The sequence below is a fragment of the Dendrobium catenatum genome, unplaced genomic scaffold (assembly GCF_001605985.2).
Source record: "Dendrobium catenatum unplaced genomic scaffold, ASM160598v2 fragScaff_scaffold_621, whole genome shotgun sequence".
In the NCBI taxonomy this organism is placed as follows: Eukaryota; Viridiplantae; Streptophyta; class Magnoliopsida; order Asparagales; family Orchidaceae; genus Dendrobium; species Dendrobium catenatum.
In genome coordinates this window covers 4,484,321-4,507,474 of record NW_021319083.1, presented here as the reverse complement: position 1 = coordinate 4,507,474, position 23,154 = coordinate 4,484,321, and the positions used below count along the sequence as shown (strand labels likewise).

General features: G+C 34.2%; 1 protein-coding gene across 3 annotated transcripts in view; it reads right to left on the bottom strand.

The window, feature by feature from the left end:
* LOC110102768 (E3 ubiquitin-protein ligase RFI2-like) overlaps positions 1-19,975 on the bottom strand; it is a 38,903-nt gene extending 18,928 nt beyond the window's left edge. For all 3 annotated transcript variants that reach the window (XM_020831240.2, XM_020831242.2, XM_020831243.2), the window contains exons 1-3: positions 19,615-19,975; positions 15,470-15,639; positions 5,841-5,899 (exon numbers count right to left, since the gene is read on the bottom strand). In XM_020831240.2, coding sequence (XP_020686899.1) covers positions 5,841-5,899; positions 15,470-15,639; positions 19,615-19,768 — 383 coding nt within the window. In that variant the 5' untranslated portion in view covers positions 19,769-19,975. The remainder of the gene's footprint in view (positions 1-5,840; positions 5,900-15,469; positions 15,640-19,614) is intronic.
* Positions 19,976-23,154: the final 3,179 nt, after the last annotated feature.

The following is a 23,154-nucleotide window of genomic DNA, read 5'->3' as shown; positions in this document are numbered from 1 at the left end:
TTGCGGTTGGTAGAGATGAGAAAGAAGTTTGGCTAGGGCTTGATCGAAGCTTTGAACCTTGTGGCTAGGGCAGAGATAAAAAGGGGAGATCAGTCGTGGAAGCTCCTTGCGAGAGAGAAGTAAGTAGCGACGGAAGTTTGGCGTTCGAGATGCTCTCGTGTGCGTGGAAGAAGAACCAACGAGGTAAGTGCAACCCTTATATTAACACAAACAGGAGTAGAGTCGAGACTACAGTTGCAGGATTTATGCGGGATTTCTCGGAAACGACGTGAAAGGTTTTGAATGCGTAGTGCCTCGGCGGGATTCCTACTGAATTTTGGGAGATTTGAAGTTTGAACAGGTATGTGCACACTTTTTTTTATTTGATACATATCTTTTTTATTTGCTTTAGGGATCAACAATACTACTTAATCTTGGGTGGTCAGCATTTTTTCAAGAATCATGTTATAATCTTTGTCAAAAAAATTTCAAGTAAAAACGAAGTCTATATGTGATTTAATGGCTCCATTTTTTTTAAAGAAATCAAGTGTTTTCTCATTTTTTAAGCATGTACTTGATATTTTAAGATCATAGACTACTAGTAGTAAAATACAGCCATTTAATTGGAACCTGAATACTATTCAAGTGCTCCCTAATAATTATCAATCATTAAGCATTAACTTCTTAAACTATCTTCTAATTCATCATGATGAGTATAAGCATTGATCAAATTTAAAATGTACTCAAATATTATTAGCTTGATAAGAATTACCTTATAACTAATCTTATTCACCTAAATAATATTTTATCTTTCAACATTTTATCCGCTTCTATCCCAACCATATTTCTATTGTTAACCTTTCAAAACATACAATAATTTATAATCTTACTAACAAGGAACAAAATTACAACCCTTATTCTTGCTAACTATTTAAAGGTTCAAAAAATGCACTTGATAGAATTATCTTAATGGTTTGTTTATCTCAACTGATTACAAGATTAATTATAATTATGTTAAAGCTTCAAGATCTATCTGCCATAAATCATAGGCTGTAACATTGTCAAATATTCTACCAAATTTAAGGAAAATTTCCAAAGTCATTTAAATGATTTTAACCATAATTTTGTGTCATCCTTGCTTATTTACAAATTTCTTTCCAATATTTTAATCATGTACATTGAAAACTTGTACAACAACATCAAGTCTTTATCCCACTACGTGGGGTCTGCTACATGAATCTTTTTTTCTCCATTGTACCATGTTAAAAGTTAAATTCTCATTTAAATATAATAAAGAAATGTTATTTCTAATATTTTTTAACCAAGTCTTTCTAGGTCTACCTTTCTTAACATAAGTCAAATTTAATACATCATTGAAAGGCCGTTGTTTTATGTGACCAAACCATCTAACGCAACTTTCTCAAATCTTACCTTCCACTGGAGCTACTCCAACCTATTAACATATATGCTCATTTCGTATCTTGTCTCTAAGAGTAAAGCCACTCATCCACCTGAGCATCCTCATCTCTACAACACTTAACTTAATATTATGCTTCTCTTTGAATGGCCAACATTCTGCACCATAACGCATTGCAGGCTAACCACCATCTTATAGAATTTTCTCATAAGTTTAGTTGTAAGGGGGGGGGGGGGCTTTTCTATATCAACAAGCCTTGATGCGATTAACTTCAACCATCCAACTTGAATTCTACTAATAATATCCCCATCTATTTCACCATCATTCTGAACAATAGATCCAAGATATCTAAAAGGTGTACTCTTATCCAAATTCCAAAGTCACAATCCCCCCACAAGAACTACTATTACTAAAATTACACTCCATATATTCAGTTTTAGATCTACTCAAATGAAAGCCTTTAGACTCTAAGGTTGACCTCCATAATTAAAATGTCTTCAACTCCCTCTCTAGTCTTATCAAGACGAAGAATATAATCAACAAAAAGCATACACCATGGTACAACCTCTTGCAAATGTCTAGTGAGAACATCCATGACTAAAGCAAAAAAGATATGGGCTTAAGGCTGATCCTTGATGTAATCCAATAGAAATAGGAAAAACTAGGTCAAAGAACCTTGTGTCTAAACATAAGTAATAGCTCCTGCAAACATGCCCTTAATGACTTGAATATAAGCATTATTAACCTCTTTATTTTCTAGAACTCTGCAGCACATCTCTTGGAACTTTATCATATGTTTTCTCTAAATCAATAAATATCATATGTAGATCCTCCTTATTCTATCTATACTTCTCAATCAAACCTCTCAATAAATGTATAGCTTCCATAATTGACCTACAAGGCATGAATCCAAATTGATTTTGAGAAACATTAGTATCACGCCACAACCTATGCTCCATAACTCTCTCACATAATTTTAACGTATGACACATTAACTTAATTCCTCTATAATTGGCACAATCTAGTGCATCACCTTTTCTTAAAAATAGGAATCAACACACTCATTGTCCACTCCTTTGACATCTTTTTAGTCTTCAAAATAATATTAACAAGTTTAGTAAGCCAAGAAATTCCTTCATTTTTAAAGTATTTTCACACCTCTATTGGAATATCATCAGGTCCAACAGCTTTTCCACACTTCATTTTCTTTAAAACCTCTCTAACTTAAATTTTACTAATACGCCGATAAAAATAAAAATAAAAATATTTATTTTCAATTAGAGTGGTAAGGTCACTAAAGTCAATCGCATTCTCATAATTTTCATTGAAGAGTTTATAAAAAAATCTCATCCATCTTTGTCGAATATCCTCTTCTAATAAAAACACTTTTTTATTCATCCTTAACACACTTCAGTTGAAATAAATCCTTACTACTATTATCTCTATGTTTGGCTAACTTATACATATATCTTTCGTCATCCTTAGCATTTAATATATTATATAAATCATTAAAAGCTTTAGCATCGCATATTACTTACTTAGACTCTTTACTGGCCTCTCTATATTTTTCCATGTCAGAATTTTTACATATAAACTAATTTTTAAAACAAATATTCTTATTTTTTTATCTTTTCTTGCACATTTTAATTCTACCACTAACTATTTTTACTATTCGCAGCTTTTTCATTTGATACTCCAAATACATCTTTTATAATATTATTAATATCACTAGTTACTTTTTCCCAAATAACATTAGCTTCTTCATACACAGACAAAATATTATGATATAGTATCTTACTATCAAAAATATTTTTTGTTAATATTATTTAAATGCCTCGAACAACGTTTTACTTTATTTTTCATTTTCTTCCCCTTCATTTTAAAGTCTAAAACAAATAAACGATGTTTGGTACATAAACTTTCACTTGGAATAACTTTACAATCTTTGCAATCTAAACGATCTATTTAAAAAAAATAATAATCAATCCAAGTTTTATTATATCCATTCTTATAAGTGATGAGATGCTCATCTCTTTTCTTAAATAAGGTATTAACAATTAAAAAATCATAAGCTAAAGAAAAATCAAATATGATATTACCACCTAAATTAGTCGCTTAAAACTCATAGCCACCATAAATACTTTTAAATCATCTATCTCTCTACCAACATGTCCATTTAAATCTCCTCCAATAAAAGTGTTTTCTTCAAGAGGTATCTTTTATATTATTTTTATTAATTCATTTCAAAATTTTAATTTTGAACTTATATCCAAAACTATTAAGGAGCATAAGCACTTATAATATTAATAATCTTAGCATCAACACCAGTCTTTAAAGCTATAATTCTATCTTCAATTCTATTACTTTTTACAATATTATCCTTACACTATTAGCCATAATCACACCTATAACATTTCTAGTACAACTCTTACTAGAATACCATATTTTAATCCTAGACTATCAATATACTTAGTCTCCTCTCCAACCCATATAGTTTCCTGAATGCATAGAATATTTATTTTTCTATGAATCATAATATCTATTAATTCCATTAATTTGCTTGTAAGGGTACCTATATTTTAAGTTCATATCCTAATTTTAAATTCATGAACTAGCTTATTTGCTTACATACGTCCATGATGTGGGAACCCTTATCGATTTAACATTGCACCCGCATGCCGGTGCAGCGACTCTTGCACACTTGTCGCTGTATTCAGGCCATAGCGCGTCGCTTCCAGAGAACACCATAGCATTAACACAATATATTAAAATATTCATGTCATGATTATTCGACAAATTTTATGCTAGTTATCGACTACATAATACAACCCTCCACTTTTCTCATACAGGACTTAGGACCTTACAACTGCAGTTTTGTACATTGAAAGCTTGTACTAAAAATAATTTTTCAATCTTTACTAGAACTCAAACACGGAACATACTTCTCTTTGATGCTAGGTGAGTTTAAAAAAATCAAGATCATTTCCAAACAACTTTTCCCGCATGGAACAAAAACATAGGTCAACGAGCCAACAAATTTAAATTATTCAAGCACAAGTTTTAGTTTCCTCAAATAAGAACACTCAACTCGTCAAACTTTGATAGATATCAAATAACTCAACATCAAGCCATTAGAACACAGCAATCACCTACATTTTATGGTCCCTTTGCCTCCATATGAAGTAAATAGTTTTAATATTTTAACCATTTACCTTCAGCACGAAATTTTCACAAACCCAAGCTACATAAAAATCCAAGTGAGATTCCCATGAACATACTTTGGTCAATGGAAACTTCTCTTTAAATAACACCATTGGCTACAATTTTGTGGATTCATTTTTCGTTGTGCATTCTACAGTTGTGTAACCTATATAAACGCACGCCTTACTTCTTTTTACCTCTTGCTTACTCTTGCACTCAAAATGTTTACCTCCAAAATTTATGTGTGGTAGCTTATGTTGGACCTCGGTACCCACGGAACATTAAATGCAATTTTCAGGCATGGGAACTGCTGGAAAAGGTTTTCCATGCAGTCGAGTGGGTTTGACAGGTACCAAACCCTCATCAATTCCTTTTTCATTTTCTCTTACATGTGATGCAGTTTGTTAGCATTTTTTTACTTATTTTATGAAACATGTTTCAAATAAGTTTAGGCTTCAGAAGAAAAAAAATCAATTAGTTAAAAATCCCATAGCAAAGGATTTCTAGACAGTTGGAGTAGGGCTTGACAGGTGGCAAACACTATCCTCCTCTTTTTTTTTTTTGGTGCTACTTGCTATGAAGAAATGTTTTTGTGTATTTATTTACTTATTTTATCTAAAGCAATAAGTTAAAAATCTCCAGTGCATAATACACAAATTACAATAGGCCATTGAAAAGTACAAAGGTCAGACCAATGTTAAGTCACAGCAACTAAGGAAAATGAAGAGCGAACACCACTTCCCTCTATCATATCTTGCATAAGATGCAAGTGATAGTACCACCACAGATACTTCTCAATCACAACTCAGGCGGAAAAAGAAACAAACGCATAAAAAATAGTACTGGTGATTTTAAAGCATGCTTTACAACAGGCAGAAAATAAATCGGCTACCAGCACAGGGTATGATTTGCATTTATGGATTATTTACATTGTTCAAATGTTCAATCCACGGAAATGGGGACTAAAACAGTCATAAATATCACCTTTATAAGTGGGTATAAGAAGAAACAAAACTAAAATGTCATACAATGAAAAAGAAAATTGAAGGAAGCAATTACTAATATCCAAAGCGAGTACCAACAGCAACTGTCACAGAAAACATTCATTTCCCGTCCTCATAAGCTCTTAATAAAGAAACCATTGCACATGACATGCATTAGTAGACATCCCTAATGATTTTTTCAAGCAATAGAAGGAAAATGAAAACATCAAAAAGATGAAATGTAGGAGCATTTAGCTTACTCGAATGATGATGTAACCCTTCCTACTCTACTAACTGGACACCAGCGAACTCTATAAGGCTGCAAAGGGAGGGGAAAGAAGAATAAGTACAATTAATAAGCAAAGTTCTCATTGTATGTCAATTTTTTTCACAAAATGATGAATGCACGACAATGCAGGAAATAAATAATGTTTTCCATAAAAAGAGATCAACACAATTGAAAGCGTCACAAGCTGCATGAATTTTTCTTTACTATAAATGGTAACATGACAATAAAAAGTACAAGCACTTACAGCACACCAACAACTTCCGCATCACACGTGTAAGATACGCAATATTAAAAAAAAAATGCCACCTCAGATGTATAGAGTTGAATTCTTAATATACTAGTTATTACCCTTATTAGCTTAAGCTTTTAGGTTGTGAGTATAGACTATAGATTTTCTAGTATATTGGACAGAACTTCAACCCCCCATGCTCTGCCCTCCTAACAAATGGTATACATTGGCATCTCTGATAGTGGAGCAATAAGCCCCAATCCTCAAAGCCTTCAAGGCCATTCATAATGAAGATTCATACCTGAGCAACCTAAGGTGATGCCACAAGACCCATATCGGGCCCTTTACCATTAAAAGATGTAGCCTTCACCTTCAATTAACAAAAATATTAAAAAAATCAAAATGACTGCAATTAATATACACTTCCTCATTCTCTGAGTTGGGTCATAACACCATAAGTAGCACATACATCCCTAGGTTGGGCCATCATCTCACAAGTCCCCATAATCCTTACCCCATCAATCCCACATACATGCTTGGGTTGGGTCATAACCCCAAGTCCCACATACATCTCTAGTTCAAGCCATAACCCCATAAAATCATGCAAACTTCCTCAAATCACAGCTCATTACTCCATATGCATACATCCTCAAGTTGGCCAAACCCTGTAAGTTATATCATATATGTACATCCTTGAGCTGGCTATAACTTCACAAGTCCCAAATATATTATCAAGATGGATCATAATCCCACACGTGCCAAACAAATTCTCATGCTAGCCCATAACCCCATAAGCCACATGCATTCTCCGATTGGAGCATAACCTCATAAGTCCATCTCTGTCATCGAGTTGGCCACTTATTGGGCCACTCTATATCCATAAAAGTAAGACAACCCTTCTTCATATTGAAACTCAGCTGCCTAGCTAAATTCTACACTCATCAAAGTGGATGCCATCTTACTCATGCTCAAGAAAATGCTTTGAAGTGAGTCAATTTGCTTTAACTCAAGACGCCACCTTACTTAATACCCTATACATCATCATTCATACATATTTAAGCTACGTCATAACCACGTAAGTCCCAAATACATCCTTGGGTACAGTCAGTACCACAAAAATTCCACATATATGCTTGGGATGGGCCATAACATCATAAGTCTCACATATAACTTCAGGTCATATCATACCCCATAAATCCTATATGCATCTTAAGCCAGAGCCCCATAATCTGGCAAACAATCTCAAGCCAAGCTGTAACCCCATAGGTTATACATATATCCAGGGCTATGCCATAAACCCATTAGTCCTAAATGCATTCTTGGGTTGGACCATAACTCCAAAAGTCCCAAATACAACTTAAGCTTGGTCATTACCCCAAAAGTACCACATAAATACGCAGGTTGGATCAAAACCCAAAAAGTCCCATCTATATTATAAAATTGGATCATAATCCAATAAGTCCCACTTCTTCAGGCCACTTTAAATGTAGAGCAATAAGCAATGGCCATCTTAATATAGAAATTCATCCTTCTAGGTGAATCCTAAACTCACCAAGGTGGAGATCGCATTACTTTATGTGTAATACGCTTTGAAGTAAGCAAATTTAGTTTAGAGCTCCCTACTCAAGGTTTCCTTTATGGATAGAACCCCAGAGAATTGAGCCTCACAATGAGGTGTCCCATAGCATAACTCTGGTCTTATATGCTTAGAGCACATTCCTCCAAAGAGAGCCTAACCTCAATTCGAACATTCAAACTCTATGATAATGCCACCAACCAAGAGATAGTCACATATTGATACCTTCCACACATTCAAAAATGTGATGTTCCTCTAAGCCAACTTTGGTATGAATTAGCCGAATACAGTGTGTTGTACCTTCATGGATACATCCTTAAACCTCTAAAACATGATTAATCATACTAGTCCGTGCACATTTTTCCATCTAAGACTAACTTTTGGATTCACTTAAAAGGGATATAGCTTATGTCATACTACCACCCTGGCCTGCTCGTAATATTTGATAAAAGGAAACCAATTATTCTTAATTATTACTTCCAATTGTTATTAGGTTCAACAAGTTAAACTGAGATGACAAAATAGTGGAATCTTTATTAATGACCATCCATTGTCATAAATATAAATCCATCCTTCAATCGCCAAACAACAGTGTTCTCGAGTATTGAGCCAGAATATAATTGACCATGGAGGCTGGCACACATGAGGAGCATCAATCATCCACCAGAATTGACATAAACCTCACTCAGCCTTATCAAATAAACAAGAAAACTTCTTTGAAATCTAACCATAATCTAGGTTCGAAGCTCTATATTGCTAAATAATCATTTCCCAAAACTCCAACAACAACAACAACATCAAGCCTTTATCCCACTACGTGGGGTCGGCTACATGAATCCTTTTTCTCCATTGTGTCCTATTAAAAGTCAAATTCTCGTTTAAATCTAATAAAGAAAGGTCATTCCTAATATTTTCTAACCAAGTCTTTTTAGGTCTACCCCTACCTTTCTTAACACAAGTCAAATCTAATACCTCTACTCTCCTAACCGGGTCATCGGAAGGCCGCCTTTTTATGTGACCAAACCATCTAAGGCGACTCTCTCTAATCTTATCTTCTACTGGAGCTACTCCAACCTTTTCACGTATATGCTCATTTCGTATCCTATCTCTAAGGGTAAAGCCACTCATCCACCTAAGCATCCTCATCTCTGCCACACTTAACTTAGTATTATGCTTCTCTTTAATGACCAACATTCGGCACCATAAAGCATTGCAGGCCTCACTACCATCTTATAGAATTTTCCCTTAAGTTTGAGGGGTACATTTCTATCACATAACAAGCCCGATGCATTTCGCCACTTCAACCATCCAACTTGAATTCTACTGATAATATCCCCATCTATTTCACCATCACTCTGAACAATAGATCCAAGATATCTAAAACGTGTACTCTTATTAATGACTTGATCGCTCAAAGTCACAATCCCCTCACTAGGACTATTACTACTAAAATTACACTCCATATATTCCGTTTTAGATCCACTCAAGCGAAAACCTTTAGACTCTAAGGTTGACCTCCATAATTCAAGTTTACCTTCAACTCCCTCTCTAGTCTTATCAACAAGAAGAATATCATCAGCAAAAAGCATACACCAAGGTACATCATCTTGCAAATGTCTAGTGAGAACATCCATGACTAAAGCAAATAGATATGGGCTTAAGGCTGATCCTTGATGTAACCCAACCGAAATAGGGAAATACTTGGTCAATCCACCTTGTGTTTGAACACAAGTAATAGCTCCTGCATACATATCTTTAATGATTTGAATATAAGCATTATTGACTCCTTTCTTTTCAAGAACTCTCCATAGCACTTCTCTTGGAACTTTATCATATGCTTTTTCTAAATCAATAAATATCATATGTAGATCCTTCTTATTTTCTCTATATTTCTCCATCAAACCTCTTAATAAATGTATGGCTTCCATAGTCGACCTACCCGGCATGAATCCAAATTGATTTTGAGAAACATTAGTATCACGCCGCAACCTATGCTCTATAACTCGCTCCCATAATTTTAAAGTATGACACATTAACTTAATACCTCTATAATTCGTGCAATCCTGTGCATCGCCTTTATTCTTAAAAATAGGAATTAATACACTCATTCTCCACTCATCTGGCATCTTTTTAGTCTTCAAAATAGTATTAAAAAGTTTAGTAAGCCAAGAAATCCCTTCATCTCCTAAGCATTTCCACACCTCTATTGGAATATCATCAGGTCCAACAGCTTTTCCACCCTTCATTTTATTTAAAGCCTCTCTAACTTCAGTTTTACTAATACGCCGATAAAACATAAATCTTTATTTTCATTTAGGGTGCTAAGGTCACTATAGTCAATCTTATTTTCACAATCTTCATTAAAAAGTTTAGCAAAATATCTCATCCACCTTTGTTGAATATCATCTTCTAAGAAAAGTATTTTTTGATCTTTATCCTTAATACAGTTCACTTGAACTAAATTCTTACTACTCCTATCTCTTTGTTTGGCTAACTTATACATATATCTTTCTCCCTCCTTAGTATTTAATCTATTATATAAATCGCTAAAAGCTAAAGTCTTTGCATCGCATATTGCTTTCTTAGAATCCTTACGAGTCACTTTATATAATTCCCAATTATTAGATTTTTTAAAATTAAATCAATTTATATAACAAATCTTCTTATTTTTAATCTTTTCTTGCACAATTGGATTCCACCACCAACTATTTTTAATATTATGAGCTTTTCACTTTGATACTCCAAGCACATCTTTTGCAATATTATTAATATCACTAGCCGCTTTTTCCCACATAACATTAGCATTCTCATGCACAGAAAAAATCTTAAGATCTAAAATCTTACTCTAAAAAATATTTTTGTTAATATTCTTTAAATGCCCTCATCTAATCCTAGAAAAACGTTTTACTTTATTTTTTATTTTATGCCTTTTATTTTAAAGTCCAAAACTAATAATCGATGTTGGGTACATAAACTTTCACTCGGAATAACTTTACAATCTTTGCACTCTAAATGATTTAATTTTCTAATAAGAAAATAGTCAATCTGGGTTGTACTATATTCATTTTTATAAGTGATGAGATGCTCATTCCTTTTCTTAAATAAGGTATTAGCAATTGAAAAATCATAAGCTAAACAAAAATCTAATATGGTCTTGCCACCTTCATTCGTCGTTCCAAATCCATGGCCACCATGAATGCTTTTAAAGTCATCTACCACTCTACCCACATGTCCATTTAAATCTCCTCCAATAAAAACTCTTTCTTCAAGAGATATCTTTTGTATTAATTCTTCTAAGTCATTCCAAAAATTTAATTTAGAACTTATATCCAAACCTACCTAAGGAGCATAAGCACTTATAATATTAACAATCTTACCCTAAATTTCCCAAAACTCCAAAAGTATAAAAAAATAACATCACGAGCTCATGAACACTCACAATGACCTAGTTGGCTCAATGACTCCTACAACTAATTAATAGAGAATCACACGACATAACTAACATAAGCATTGAAATAGCCGAAGCATTTGTAGCTTTCAAGAGGATAAAAAATAAGTGAAGGGGTAGTGTGCGTGAGTTGGCTACAAACCAAAAAAAGAAAATGTTGCTAATTATCCATAGTTTTTAATGCAATAATCAAAGGCAAAATAGTACATGACTTGTCTTTCTTTAAAATAAATGATCGTAATCTAAAAAGATATAATAACCTTAACATTTATTATAATATAATATTAATGCTTAATGATGAATTAACTGGTCACAAATAACATAAAAGAAAATAAGAACATAATCATTTACATAACTAACTATGTAATCATTGATGACAAATAATTCATGATGGTTTTATATTATAGTTCTGAGGTAGTGAAATTCATCTCAAGAAGAGGAAAAGTCATCCTAATATAGAGAAGACAAAAGGAATCATCACTTCATAGAGAGAGAGAGAACAACATCCACAAAAGCTTCTTGTTCTGACAAATCCTTTGAAAACTTCAGACAATTCTTGAAACATATCTCCAAAACTCTAGGAGTCCTCAGGGTATTCGTAAAAATGGCCCGTTTAAGTCATTTGGAACTAATTTCAAGATAATATATCCTAGCTATGTTGGGATTTTTTGTCGAGAATGCTTCCTCGAAGTGAAGCAGAGTTCCTCATTGCATAAAGTGGTACATCTTTTCTTGATAAGTGAGCCATCTTATGTGATTCAACCTTATAAAATATTATTGGTTTGCTCTCTCCCACCCCACCTACCCAACCCTCCACAATCCTCACCCTCTCTCCACTCTATAATTAAGCCCCCATTCCCTTTCAAAAACAATTGCACATCACTGTGAAACACCTTCAAGTGTTCTGTTCTCTCCTTCAATATGTTTTCAACATAAAATAGTTTGTTATGTGCATTAAGTAATAAACTGAAACTACCTCATAACTTAAAAAGTGCCCAAAAAACTATTTTTGAGCAGACAAAAAAGGTGGCCAGCTACACCATGTAGCTAGTCTATTATGCAAAATAATGCAGCAATCCACAGATATAGTTTTCAGTTGGCATGAACTGTTAATCGTCATAAACCCCATAGCAAACACATCTATAGTTTACCATCCATTTCAGAATTCCTATATTTGGCTATTTCAGTAGTTTTGAATGGCATCTGTAACCACCGAGATAAGAATAACAACAATGCTCTGATCAACTCCAGAAAACCAAATCACAATGTACATACCAACAACTCTGCTGCTTAGGTAAAGCTACATAATTAAACGGAGACAGATTTTATATTTTGCCTATGCTCAATGAAAGTGAAGTTTTAACTATGAAAAAGATATAAAGCTTTAAGTCAACATGTGATACTTAGTTTCAAAGAGTTGTGGAAGGATATTTATTTTCAATAAAATTTTGAAGACGAAGGATATATCAAATGATTGGAGAAGAATAATTTTGATACCAATATTTTGAAATAAATACAACATTCAAGATTAAGCTTCTTACAGATAAATCAAACTTATGAGCATTACAAAGAAAGATAAGCGTAAGACCAATGGAACTTGGGCTTGAAAAAATTACAACAATATCAGAGAACCGATTTGGTATCATGCCAAAAAATGAACCACAAAAGTGATTTGTGTTAAGAAATAATAATAATGGAGATGTAAAGAGAACAAGAAATATTGAGATGGCATATGATTGTGTACTATAAAAATTGATTTGGTGTGCTTTAAGCCAGAAATATGTGTGCACAAGATATGATTATAGATATGTAAAATGGAGCACTAATCATCATTAAAAATAGCCCTAGAGTGATAAATTTTCATTAAAGATCCACAATAACCCCATTTCTTTTTGTGTTGGTATAAAGAAGCTTTATAAGGGATAATCAAAATGAGATTCCTTAGTATTTTTTATTTTTATTCCACAGATATAGTTCCACTTAGAAAGACATTCATTTAAATAAGAGATAAATTGAAATTGTGGAGGAAATACTTAGGCCATAGATGACCAAGAGTTTGGTAGAACAAATATTGGATATATGATATACAATTTTAGTGGCATGAAGTCAACAATCATTCAATATTATTAAGGATAAAGTAATGCCTAATTGTGATAGGATTCATTATCATGAATCTCCTCTAGATAAGAATGATGAAATATATATGGATATAAATGCGAGAGTTAAACCGGATTGTTATAATGGAGAAATGTCTCGAGAGTTTTATATGATAAAAAAAATATATCTTTGAGGCCTAAAGATAAATTTTATAATATTGAATTTAAATCATTGATGGCATAAGGATCTGAATAATAGGCTATTAAAAGGTAATTAACATTTAAGATGAATGTAACAAAAAAGTGAATGATGTGCGGCAAAAAAATAGAACAATGCATTAAAAAATAATTATATTAGAGAAAATATTTGAGTGACCAAAGTCTAAAAAGTGTAATAAGGAACTAAAATGTTTGGTCAATCAGGTTGAGACCGAACACTCAAAGTAGATTTAGGCATAAGTCTTGAACTAAAAAAAAAACTCAAAATTTTAAAATAACTTATAAATATGCCATAAATCAATAACAAATAAAAATATATATATAAAGCTTAAAAGAAACTAAAGCAAGCTAATTAAAACAAAAAGGGAAAACATTAAAAAGTTAAAATAAAATTAAAAAAAACATAAAACCCTCTATCTCCAAACCAGTATAAAAATCTAAACCTAAAAACTTACTTCACCTTGTATATAACTTAAAGTGTATTTTTTAAAATTAAATGATAATTTGAGGCATTCGCCTCATGCACCTCCCATGAAAAAGGTGTAAGGTAAGAGAATGATAAGCCTGGGGACGCTTATTAGGCAACTCATGATGAGGCATGCCTTAAACGCCTTTCAAAACATAAAAAAGACATCTATTGAAAATAAACTAGATGAAAATAGATTTGGGTAACTTAAATATGTAAAATGAAAGTTATATAAGTTGATAAAATTAGTATTAGAGGATTAAGAAGAAAAATGAGTAAACCTAAGATTATATGGAAAAAAAACTATTCTAATGATTTGTAAATAATATAGTTTACAACTCAAACAGCGCCAAACTAAAATAAAAGGAAAATTATTAATGATGCCTGCAAATAGTTGGAATAAGGCTATTGATAATGATAATGACCTTTGTTGGAAGGATAAAAAACATTTTAGTGCAGCGACCTGCAACAAATATTCACCCTAACGGAAAGAAAATACTTAAACTAATAAAGAAAAATTAGAAAATAATATCAAAGTTGATTACACAAAGTGATCGATCAAGAATTTGACTAGCAAGCACTACGATGAAAAAACAAGCACATAAAAGGAACAAATCAGCTTTTTTTCAGCCATCTGCATAGAAGCTTAATTAACTTCAAATAGTCCAAACAAGGTCAGTAATGGTAATGATGACCATAACAATCATCATAAGAAGAGGCTTATTTACCTTAATATGCATCAAATACTTTCATTAATATGCATTTAGGCCATTAACTGAAACTGCACTATGATTTATATATGCCATAAATAATATTTTAAAAGAGTAGAAAATCTTGAGACCACGCATACCACAGAGATAGTTTATAAAATATAAACCTTCATTGAGCATCTCTCCTTAAAATCATAAGGTAAGAACCTAATAAAGGCTTCAGTTGGCATAAAATGATAATAATTGACTAAAACTAATAACAAATGCATCCATGCTTCACTGCAAATCCTTCTAAGCATTCATGTTTGGACTTTCACAGTCATTTCATCAGCTTCGCTTCATATCCATCAATCCAAACTTGTACAGCATAGGTTACCTCCTAGGCATCCTCTATAATATGCCTTGTGTGGCACAGCCATTACTAATAACAGCCAATCAATAAGCGTATGTCTGTTTATACATGTAGTTGATCCACTATACAATGTTCTTATCTGCCTAAATATGAAAACATAAATCATTCTCACCAATCAATTTATTAAAAGTCCATAAATCTCCCCAAAGAAATAATTTAGATTAAAATAAAAATCAAAAGATGCAATCAACAAATACCTTATGTACAACCACATGGACAAAATGATAAATGACAAAAACTGTAAATGATTACAAGTTGATGCCATAATGTAACTAAGGATTCTAAAAGTTTCATATCAAATATAGAGCATACAGAAATAAAGTTTCATGCAGAAGAAAAAAGTAAAAAAGCAACGTCAGCTATAATTTTATGGAGGTTTTGCAAGCCATTCAAGAATTTAATCAATGAATTAAACTATGAGAAAGTGATGTATTTGAAATGTACCATTTCCAAAAAATTAAGATCATAAAGTTCATCATCATGAGTCCATTCATCCATGTTAAATGATGGCAAAAAGCAATAGCCATTTCCATAAAGCCAGTTGCCTTTCTCAACATTGCGACAATTTGGGCATTGCATCATTCCTTTAGAATTGAAGGCTGAACCTATGCAATCTAAAGAATTTAAAAAGGGAATGTGTCAATAACAAATTATTAGTAATTATTAAGTTTAATAAAAAGTGATACATAATTTAGAAAGGAACTAACATTTAATAGAAGAAAACTAAACCAAAACTTATTCAAAAGGAACAAAGTTTACCTAGAAATAATAAAAAATAAATTGTGGGAAAAAAAAAGACAAAAAAAACAAAAAACAGCATCTTGTTTTACTCCTTGAGCAAGTCAAAAGTATCAAAACTCAATATTTATCTTTGAAACAAAAATAAATAAATAATTATTAAGAAAGATAGATAACGCAGGTGTGCTCCTGACATATGCCATCATATCCAATGCTCTATTAAGAGGAGCCTGGAATCTCCATACAGCAAAAATGAAATACAAAATTAAAGTAAACAAACAACTTTGAAGTTTCTAATGACTAATATCTTAAATTGGAAACAGAGTCAAAATATAAGCAAAAATAGCTAAAATCATCAATAAACATTTGCACGAGCAGTTGGATGTAATGACAATAAAAACAAATATTATACTTACTAATAAAGTTTATCAATATTTTTATCATTCTCTTTGCAAAAATGCAATCAGAACATTTTTAAGGATGGAGACAATACTGGCAACTATCACAAGCAATTAGAAATATTACTGCAATGAAACAAAGAAATTGAGGAATTCTAACAAGATGACCAACTATCATGAGATATGGATGACTACTAATCCAGGATGATATAGATAACATGAGATAAGAAGACCTTTACCATAAGCTAGATCTTTCAAAAATAAATCAAGCATAATAAGAAAGTGAACATGACATCTGGCAATAGAAAGTAAAACATGGCAGATCTCTAATAAAAGAAGACTATCATTTGTTCTTAAAAAGAAATAATGGGCTTCCCACCAACAAAATTCTTCAGGAATGTTTTGATGCACCCAAATAACAAACATACAGGACTAAAAAATTTAAGAGATAACTGAAGGTTGAATTGGATGCCTCTAGAGAGGGAGAATGGGATTGGGGGGTTCCCCTCTGTGGATATTGACTGCAGCATGAATTTGGAAGCATTCCTTTGAATTACACCCCTTGAAAAAATTTTAGGCTCAAATACTGATGCAACCTAAAAACAAACATGGCTCTAGAAATGAAAATAAAAGCACACTTCCTTTTCCATTCACATAAATATTAAATAACACAAACAAACACAACAATAAAACAGTACTAACACCACTTACTACTTATAATAGAACAAGACACAACACAACTTACAACTTATAATAAAACAGAACACAATACAACTTAAAAATTATAATAGCTTTAGGGAAGAAAGATACGGGTGGAATGGAAACCGAGGAGAGAAGAAGAGATAGAAGTTCGAGACGAAATATAATAAGGAAGGTAGAAAAGAATAGCTCGCAAGCTATGACAAACCAGCAGGTTTCACTTTCCAAATATTCATCACATATCTCTGTCTCACAAAGAAAATTAGCCCCAATTTATAGGAGAAATAAGAGGGAATAACATTTAATATATCACATAAATGTGCCCCCAAATAGACACTAAAATCCACAAAATGTGCCCCCAAAATAGCCACTAAAATCCACAAAAAAGGCCCACATTTAAAGCCTACTGCATAAGAATCAGCAAAGAGAAAACCGAGCAACCACAGCAGGGAAAACGAGCAGCCAACAGTAGAACAACAATATGGGAAAAATAGCCAGCATAGGGAAAGCCCGCAACACTTAGGGAAGACCAAACATCAGCAGGTGTACGAGAAGACAGCAGAGAAAATGAGTGGACATTAAAAAAAACTGAGAGATAGATGGGAAACCGAGGGGCCGACAGGAAAAACAAAGGGTCAATAGAAAAAACTAAAAAGTCAATGGAGAAAGAAAGCTAGAAACACAAGTAGAAAATAAAGTATATATAAAATGGGAACTCTTGACTACATCAAATACTCAAGTTGTTTTAAAGCTCATTCAAAATTCAGAAAATCATATGCTATTAATAAAAATATTTAAATTAATGAGGAGAATACAAATAACCAAAATTTATCATCACTCCTCAAGGTTGTTTATCCAACCTCATCAATTCATACATGCACACAAAATTAGGAACAAAAGCTTGTTGAATCTATAAAATTAGAGCCTTCGGACCCTCTCCGTGTTGTGCTTAACCCTAAGGAGCATATCATACCACATATGCTTATAAGTGCAATATTTCATATCCTCCGGCTAAGCTAGTCCCTCTTCCCACTCCAACAGACTAGACTATTGTTGTCACAAAATTTAAACAACTTTCTAGGTCAAATGTTAGTTTATCTTCAATTGAAGCTCAAATAGATGAGATTTCATATCATATTTTCTAAGAAGAGGAGGAAATGAGAAAAAAACCCATCATTATTCTTAAATATTCAAAAGCCTACAAGAAAGGCATCTCAATTGAGACACTTATGATGATATATTCACCGATTAAATGGATAATTTCTACTTTTTATCATATTATATTGAATTGTGCTTTTGTTTTTTGCATTAATCCAACAATTCCTTGGAAAGCATGGGGCGTGTTACTAAGAATTTCGGCACAATTGGTTGGGATCTAGAGCTAGCCAAGCTCATTACGAAGAACTCACTTAGTAAATGCTTAAAGATCAAAAGAAGAAGCCGTGAGTTCCAATTATGTAACAATCACCAATGGAGTCAATTAAAAAAATAATTTAATCATTCGCGGAAGACTACTAAGTTATCATAGACTAATATAAAAAGGAAATTAGCAACTCTCCCAAAGGAGTGGCTACTAGATGGTATTATCAAGAAAGCCAAAACAAAGATATATTGTAATATGTTTATAATATCCACTTAGGTCCCTTTCTGAGGAAATAATTTGACTCATTGGCCAGTATGTTTCAGCAACCAAACCATAAAATTGTTCAATTTTATTGTGCACTTACCAAAATACAAAGTAGTCCTGCTAAACGCCTAAGACATGCACCACTAAATTTAATTAAGCAGTGAATTTCCCACTAAACTCCCATGATACCTTGGAGAAGAATATATACTATGTAAGGAAATTTAACCCCAACCAACCTATTCTACTCGAAGGATGAAAACATAACTGTTTCCCGTACTATTCCACTCAACGAAAACAAGAAGAACTTAATGCAAAATGACGAGTAACCTTTGTGCTGACTTCCCACACTACTACTACGTGCGCTCATAAGTCATTACATCCATCCCTCCATTTTTTTCCTTTAGAGTGTCTCCCTACACTTCATAGCATCCATCCCTCCAAGTTTTCTTTGGAGGATTTCGTCCCTGGGATACCAACACCTCCCCAACAAGTACAGAATAACACCACACATATTATACCCCCAAACCGCATAAGCTTAGTTCCTGAAGAACAGTTTGGACTCTGAGTGTACACACTGTGTATATATCTATAGACAGTGTATATCAAATCAATGTACACATAGTGTGTAAAATCACAAGTCGGGACGGTTCTCCCGTCCAGACTCAGTACAGAATAATTTCTCCAAATATGTTATATACTAACAAACAGCAATTCAAACAACAGCAAACTTTGAGTCTACAAACAAAAATATTTTCCCCGAAAAAAAAAATTACAATACAGAAATTTGTCTCACTCCGGCACCATCACCGATCCAACACTACACATTTCAACTCCAAAATAAAAACTCCTTTCCCCATTCAATCCTGCAGAACTTCCAACACCTATCTCACTTTAAATCGCTCAAACTTCAACCCAAAAGAAAAAAAAAAAAGCAGACAGAACAAGCTCTTATACCATCATCCAACGAACTTCCCATGTGCTACCCCACCCAATGGATCATCAAACTCCAGCTACAGCCTCGAAGCAAAAGTAAACTTCACAAATCAGGAAAAGCGGCATAAATGCATAAACTAAGGAAGTAAATACAGAACAAAATAAAATGACAGGATGCAATTGCTTTCACCGACCGAGATGAAACTCGTGAGCGCACTGCAACTTGACCGTGGACCTCCCTCCGCCGGTCATGACCACCTCAAGGCAGATCGAGCAAGCTGTAGCCACCTCTTTATCCCCACCACCGCCTCCGTCTCCTTCCGCCACATCTGACTCCCCTGAACCCATAGATTCACTGCGCCGTGAACAGAACCAGAAATTTCCAACAAATGTTCCGAGTTCCCTCTTAAGCGCGGCGCGTTCGCATGCCCTCTCCTTAAACTCGAACCCTAGAATCGAGCCGAGGAAATCTCTGCTACTACGCTTCGCCTTCGGTTTCTCTCCCAAAAATCTCTCCCCGCTCCCTCTTATCTACCTTCAATCTCCCAAATTTATTGCGTGGTCACAAGAAAAAGGAAAGGCGAGTGCGTCGGAGAGGACGTAACATATGGGTGGATCGAGCGACTATATGCGGATAACAAATCTACCGTTCAAAATTATTTGTAAGGTAGATGATAAAGCCCGCATAGACGTTATATGCGGAGAATAACAGTAAGATAATGCAGAGGGCGGGAGGGAAATTGAGAGCCCATTAGTTTTGACCGGCGGTGCACAGAATCTAGTCCGGTCTAACGGGCCGAAGCTGTCCAGAGAGTTGAGGACTACAAGTTAGGGTTATGGAGCAATCTCGCTTGAATCAGCAAGAGGGCAGCATGGCAATATAATATCTGAGAGAAAGACATAAATGGTAAATAAATAATATCTTTCATTATAATAATATATGTTGATTTGATTTTTTTTTATACATAATAATTTTAAATAGGGCATTGGAGACAATTTTATTACTAATTTCTTATGTATTTTGTTCTAATTCTATTTATTACATAAATCATAAAATATTTCTTTTTTTGTATTTTCTATCGTTTTATGTCTTTTTTTTTTCAAAAATTATAAAAATACATTTACAAATATTCTACGATCAAATTTTTATCTCATATAATCTCAACCTTAATCGATATTTGTTCGAAGAATGTTTGAATGTCAATCGAATTAATTTGGGTCTGGAAGATGAAAACAAAACTCGCTTCTCATATATTTTTGTATATTTAAAAGTAAAATAGCAATAGAACTTAACTCCTCCATTATTTAAGTAATTTAAGTAGTATTTGCATATATGATCTATGAATATTTTTTTATGTCTTACTTATAGTAGCAATTATGGAGAGTGTGAACTGCAAAACAATATTTGTCTTATTTAGGCTTCGTTTGGAATAATTTTTTTATGTTTTATAAAATTATATTTTAGTTCCAAAAATTTTTAAAAAGCAAGAGAAAAATAGTTAACAAAAGCTATCACGGGCTTCGTTTGAGACAACTTTTTTATTGCTTTTTAAAGTAAAACTTTAATACAAAATTTTTTTGAAATATATATATACTAAAGCCGCCCCTTAATCTGCAGGCGACATACTTCACCTATCGATCCGGCTCAACTTCCATATACTCGAAAAACGATTCAACCGATCTTTCCCAATCAAGATAATCCTCGATGTGCAATCTACCATCGAAAAAGGGTATGTCAAGTTTGATTCGAAAATCGCTGTGAGTCCTGTCTCTGCCGGTTTGACGGCGTCTTCGATACGGAATGATCTGGCCTTCCGAATCCGACTGCTCCACTGATCGCCCAAGGTTTATCTCCTCTTCGGAGTCCGTCGACTCCAAAACCCGCGTATCACGTTGACAATCTCGACCTGCTACGAACCCACGTCTCGTCACCGGCAAATTCACCGGTCCGGCTGTACGAGCGGCTTGGTTCCTGTCGAGATGAGCATTGATTAACTTTAACTCCCGGCGTAATTCTCCAAAGAGATGGTGCATATCCGCCGAAATTTCTTCTGTTCTCCTGACGAGATTATTATGTTCGGCCCACAGGCCATTCAGGCTGCGTTCTTCACCGGCGGCCACCCGGTTGCTCCCTTCTGCCATCCTTGCTCTGATACCAGAATGCTGTCGGAGCTCTCCCCAAGTCTCCAGAACACCTACAATAACTAAAAATAGAGGAACAAAAGAGGGTTTGCAAGCAGCAATGGAACAGTGGTAAAGCTCTATGTATTTCTTTTCTAACTGTAAAAGCATCGGCCAAGGGAATTAAATCATCCCAGCCATACTCCAAACGGACAAGGTCTGAAAAAGGTACTAGGTAGCAGAACAACTAATTAAAGTAATAAGGGGAAGTGGAGCTCAATCCCACTAACTAACTAAGCTGTAATTGAAATAACTAATAATAATAAGAGCTAATATTTCAAGTAATAAGTGGACTCATCTGGCAGCTCCTAAGCAGGTATTAGCAGCTCCAAACAGGTATGCACCACATCATTCGCCTCCGCTCTCAAAAGAATCTGTGTCGACAGATTCGAACCTGGTTGTACTATCATCCGGAGGGTTGTAGGGGTAGATGTCGCAACATTGAAGGTGTGCGAAGTAGTGAATTCCGCTGGCAAAATCGACAACATAAGCATTGTTATTAATTTTTTTACTAACAGAGAAAGGACCCCACTTCTTTCTCGTGAGTTTGGAATAGTTGCCCGGTGGCAGTCTTTCTCGCCGCATACGCACATAAACCAAATCTCTTGGTTGAAAAATCTTCTCCTTGTGATGAGCATCTGCATAAAGTTTGTATTTGCTGTTTTAATCTTGCAACTTTAGCCGCACTTCCGCTAAGAGCTGTGTGAATTGGTCGGCTAAGGCATTGGCGGCCTTGTTTTGGGTCTTGGGCAATACTGCAATATCAAGTATGGTGTTTGGCATCTTAGTGTAAACAATGTTAAAAGGGCACATACCGGTTGACCGATTGGTCATTGAATTGAACGCAAATTCTGCGTGTGCCAACACTTCATCCCAATGTGTCGGGTGCTCTTGAACCAAACAGCGAAGAAGGTTGCCGAGAGTTCGATTGACGACCTCCAACTGCCCATCCGTTTGAGGGTGATACGAGGAGCTCAGTTGGATTTTTGTGTTCAGCTTCTTCCACAACTCTCGCCAAAAATGACTTATGAACTTCACATCTCTATCGGATGTGAGACTTCACGGTATGCCATGGAGGCGCACAACTTCTTTGAAGAATAACTTGGCTACATTAAGAGCATCAAATGTTTTTTTACAGGCGATGAAATGCGCCATTTTGAAGAATCGATCTACCACTACCATGATCGAATCATTACCGCGTTTTGTCCTGGGCAACCCCAAAATGAAATCGATACTTAAGTCTTCCCAGACTGATTCGGGAACCGGCAAAGGAAGATATATACAATCCCGCGTTCTGCCCACCACCCTTATATCCTTGACATACAGCACAACGTTGAATAAACTTCGTGACATCTCTTCTAAGATGGGACCAAAAAAGACGTTTCTGTAGTTGGGCAATTGTGTTGTCACGACCAGCGTGTGCCGATAGGCCCCCGGCATGAGCTTCTTGAATCAATCGTTGTCTCCATGATGATTGTGGCACGCAAAGCATGTTATTTTTAAAAAGGAAACTTTGTTGTATAGAATACTCACTTATAGGCTCCTGATTAGTG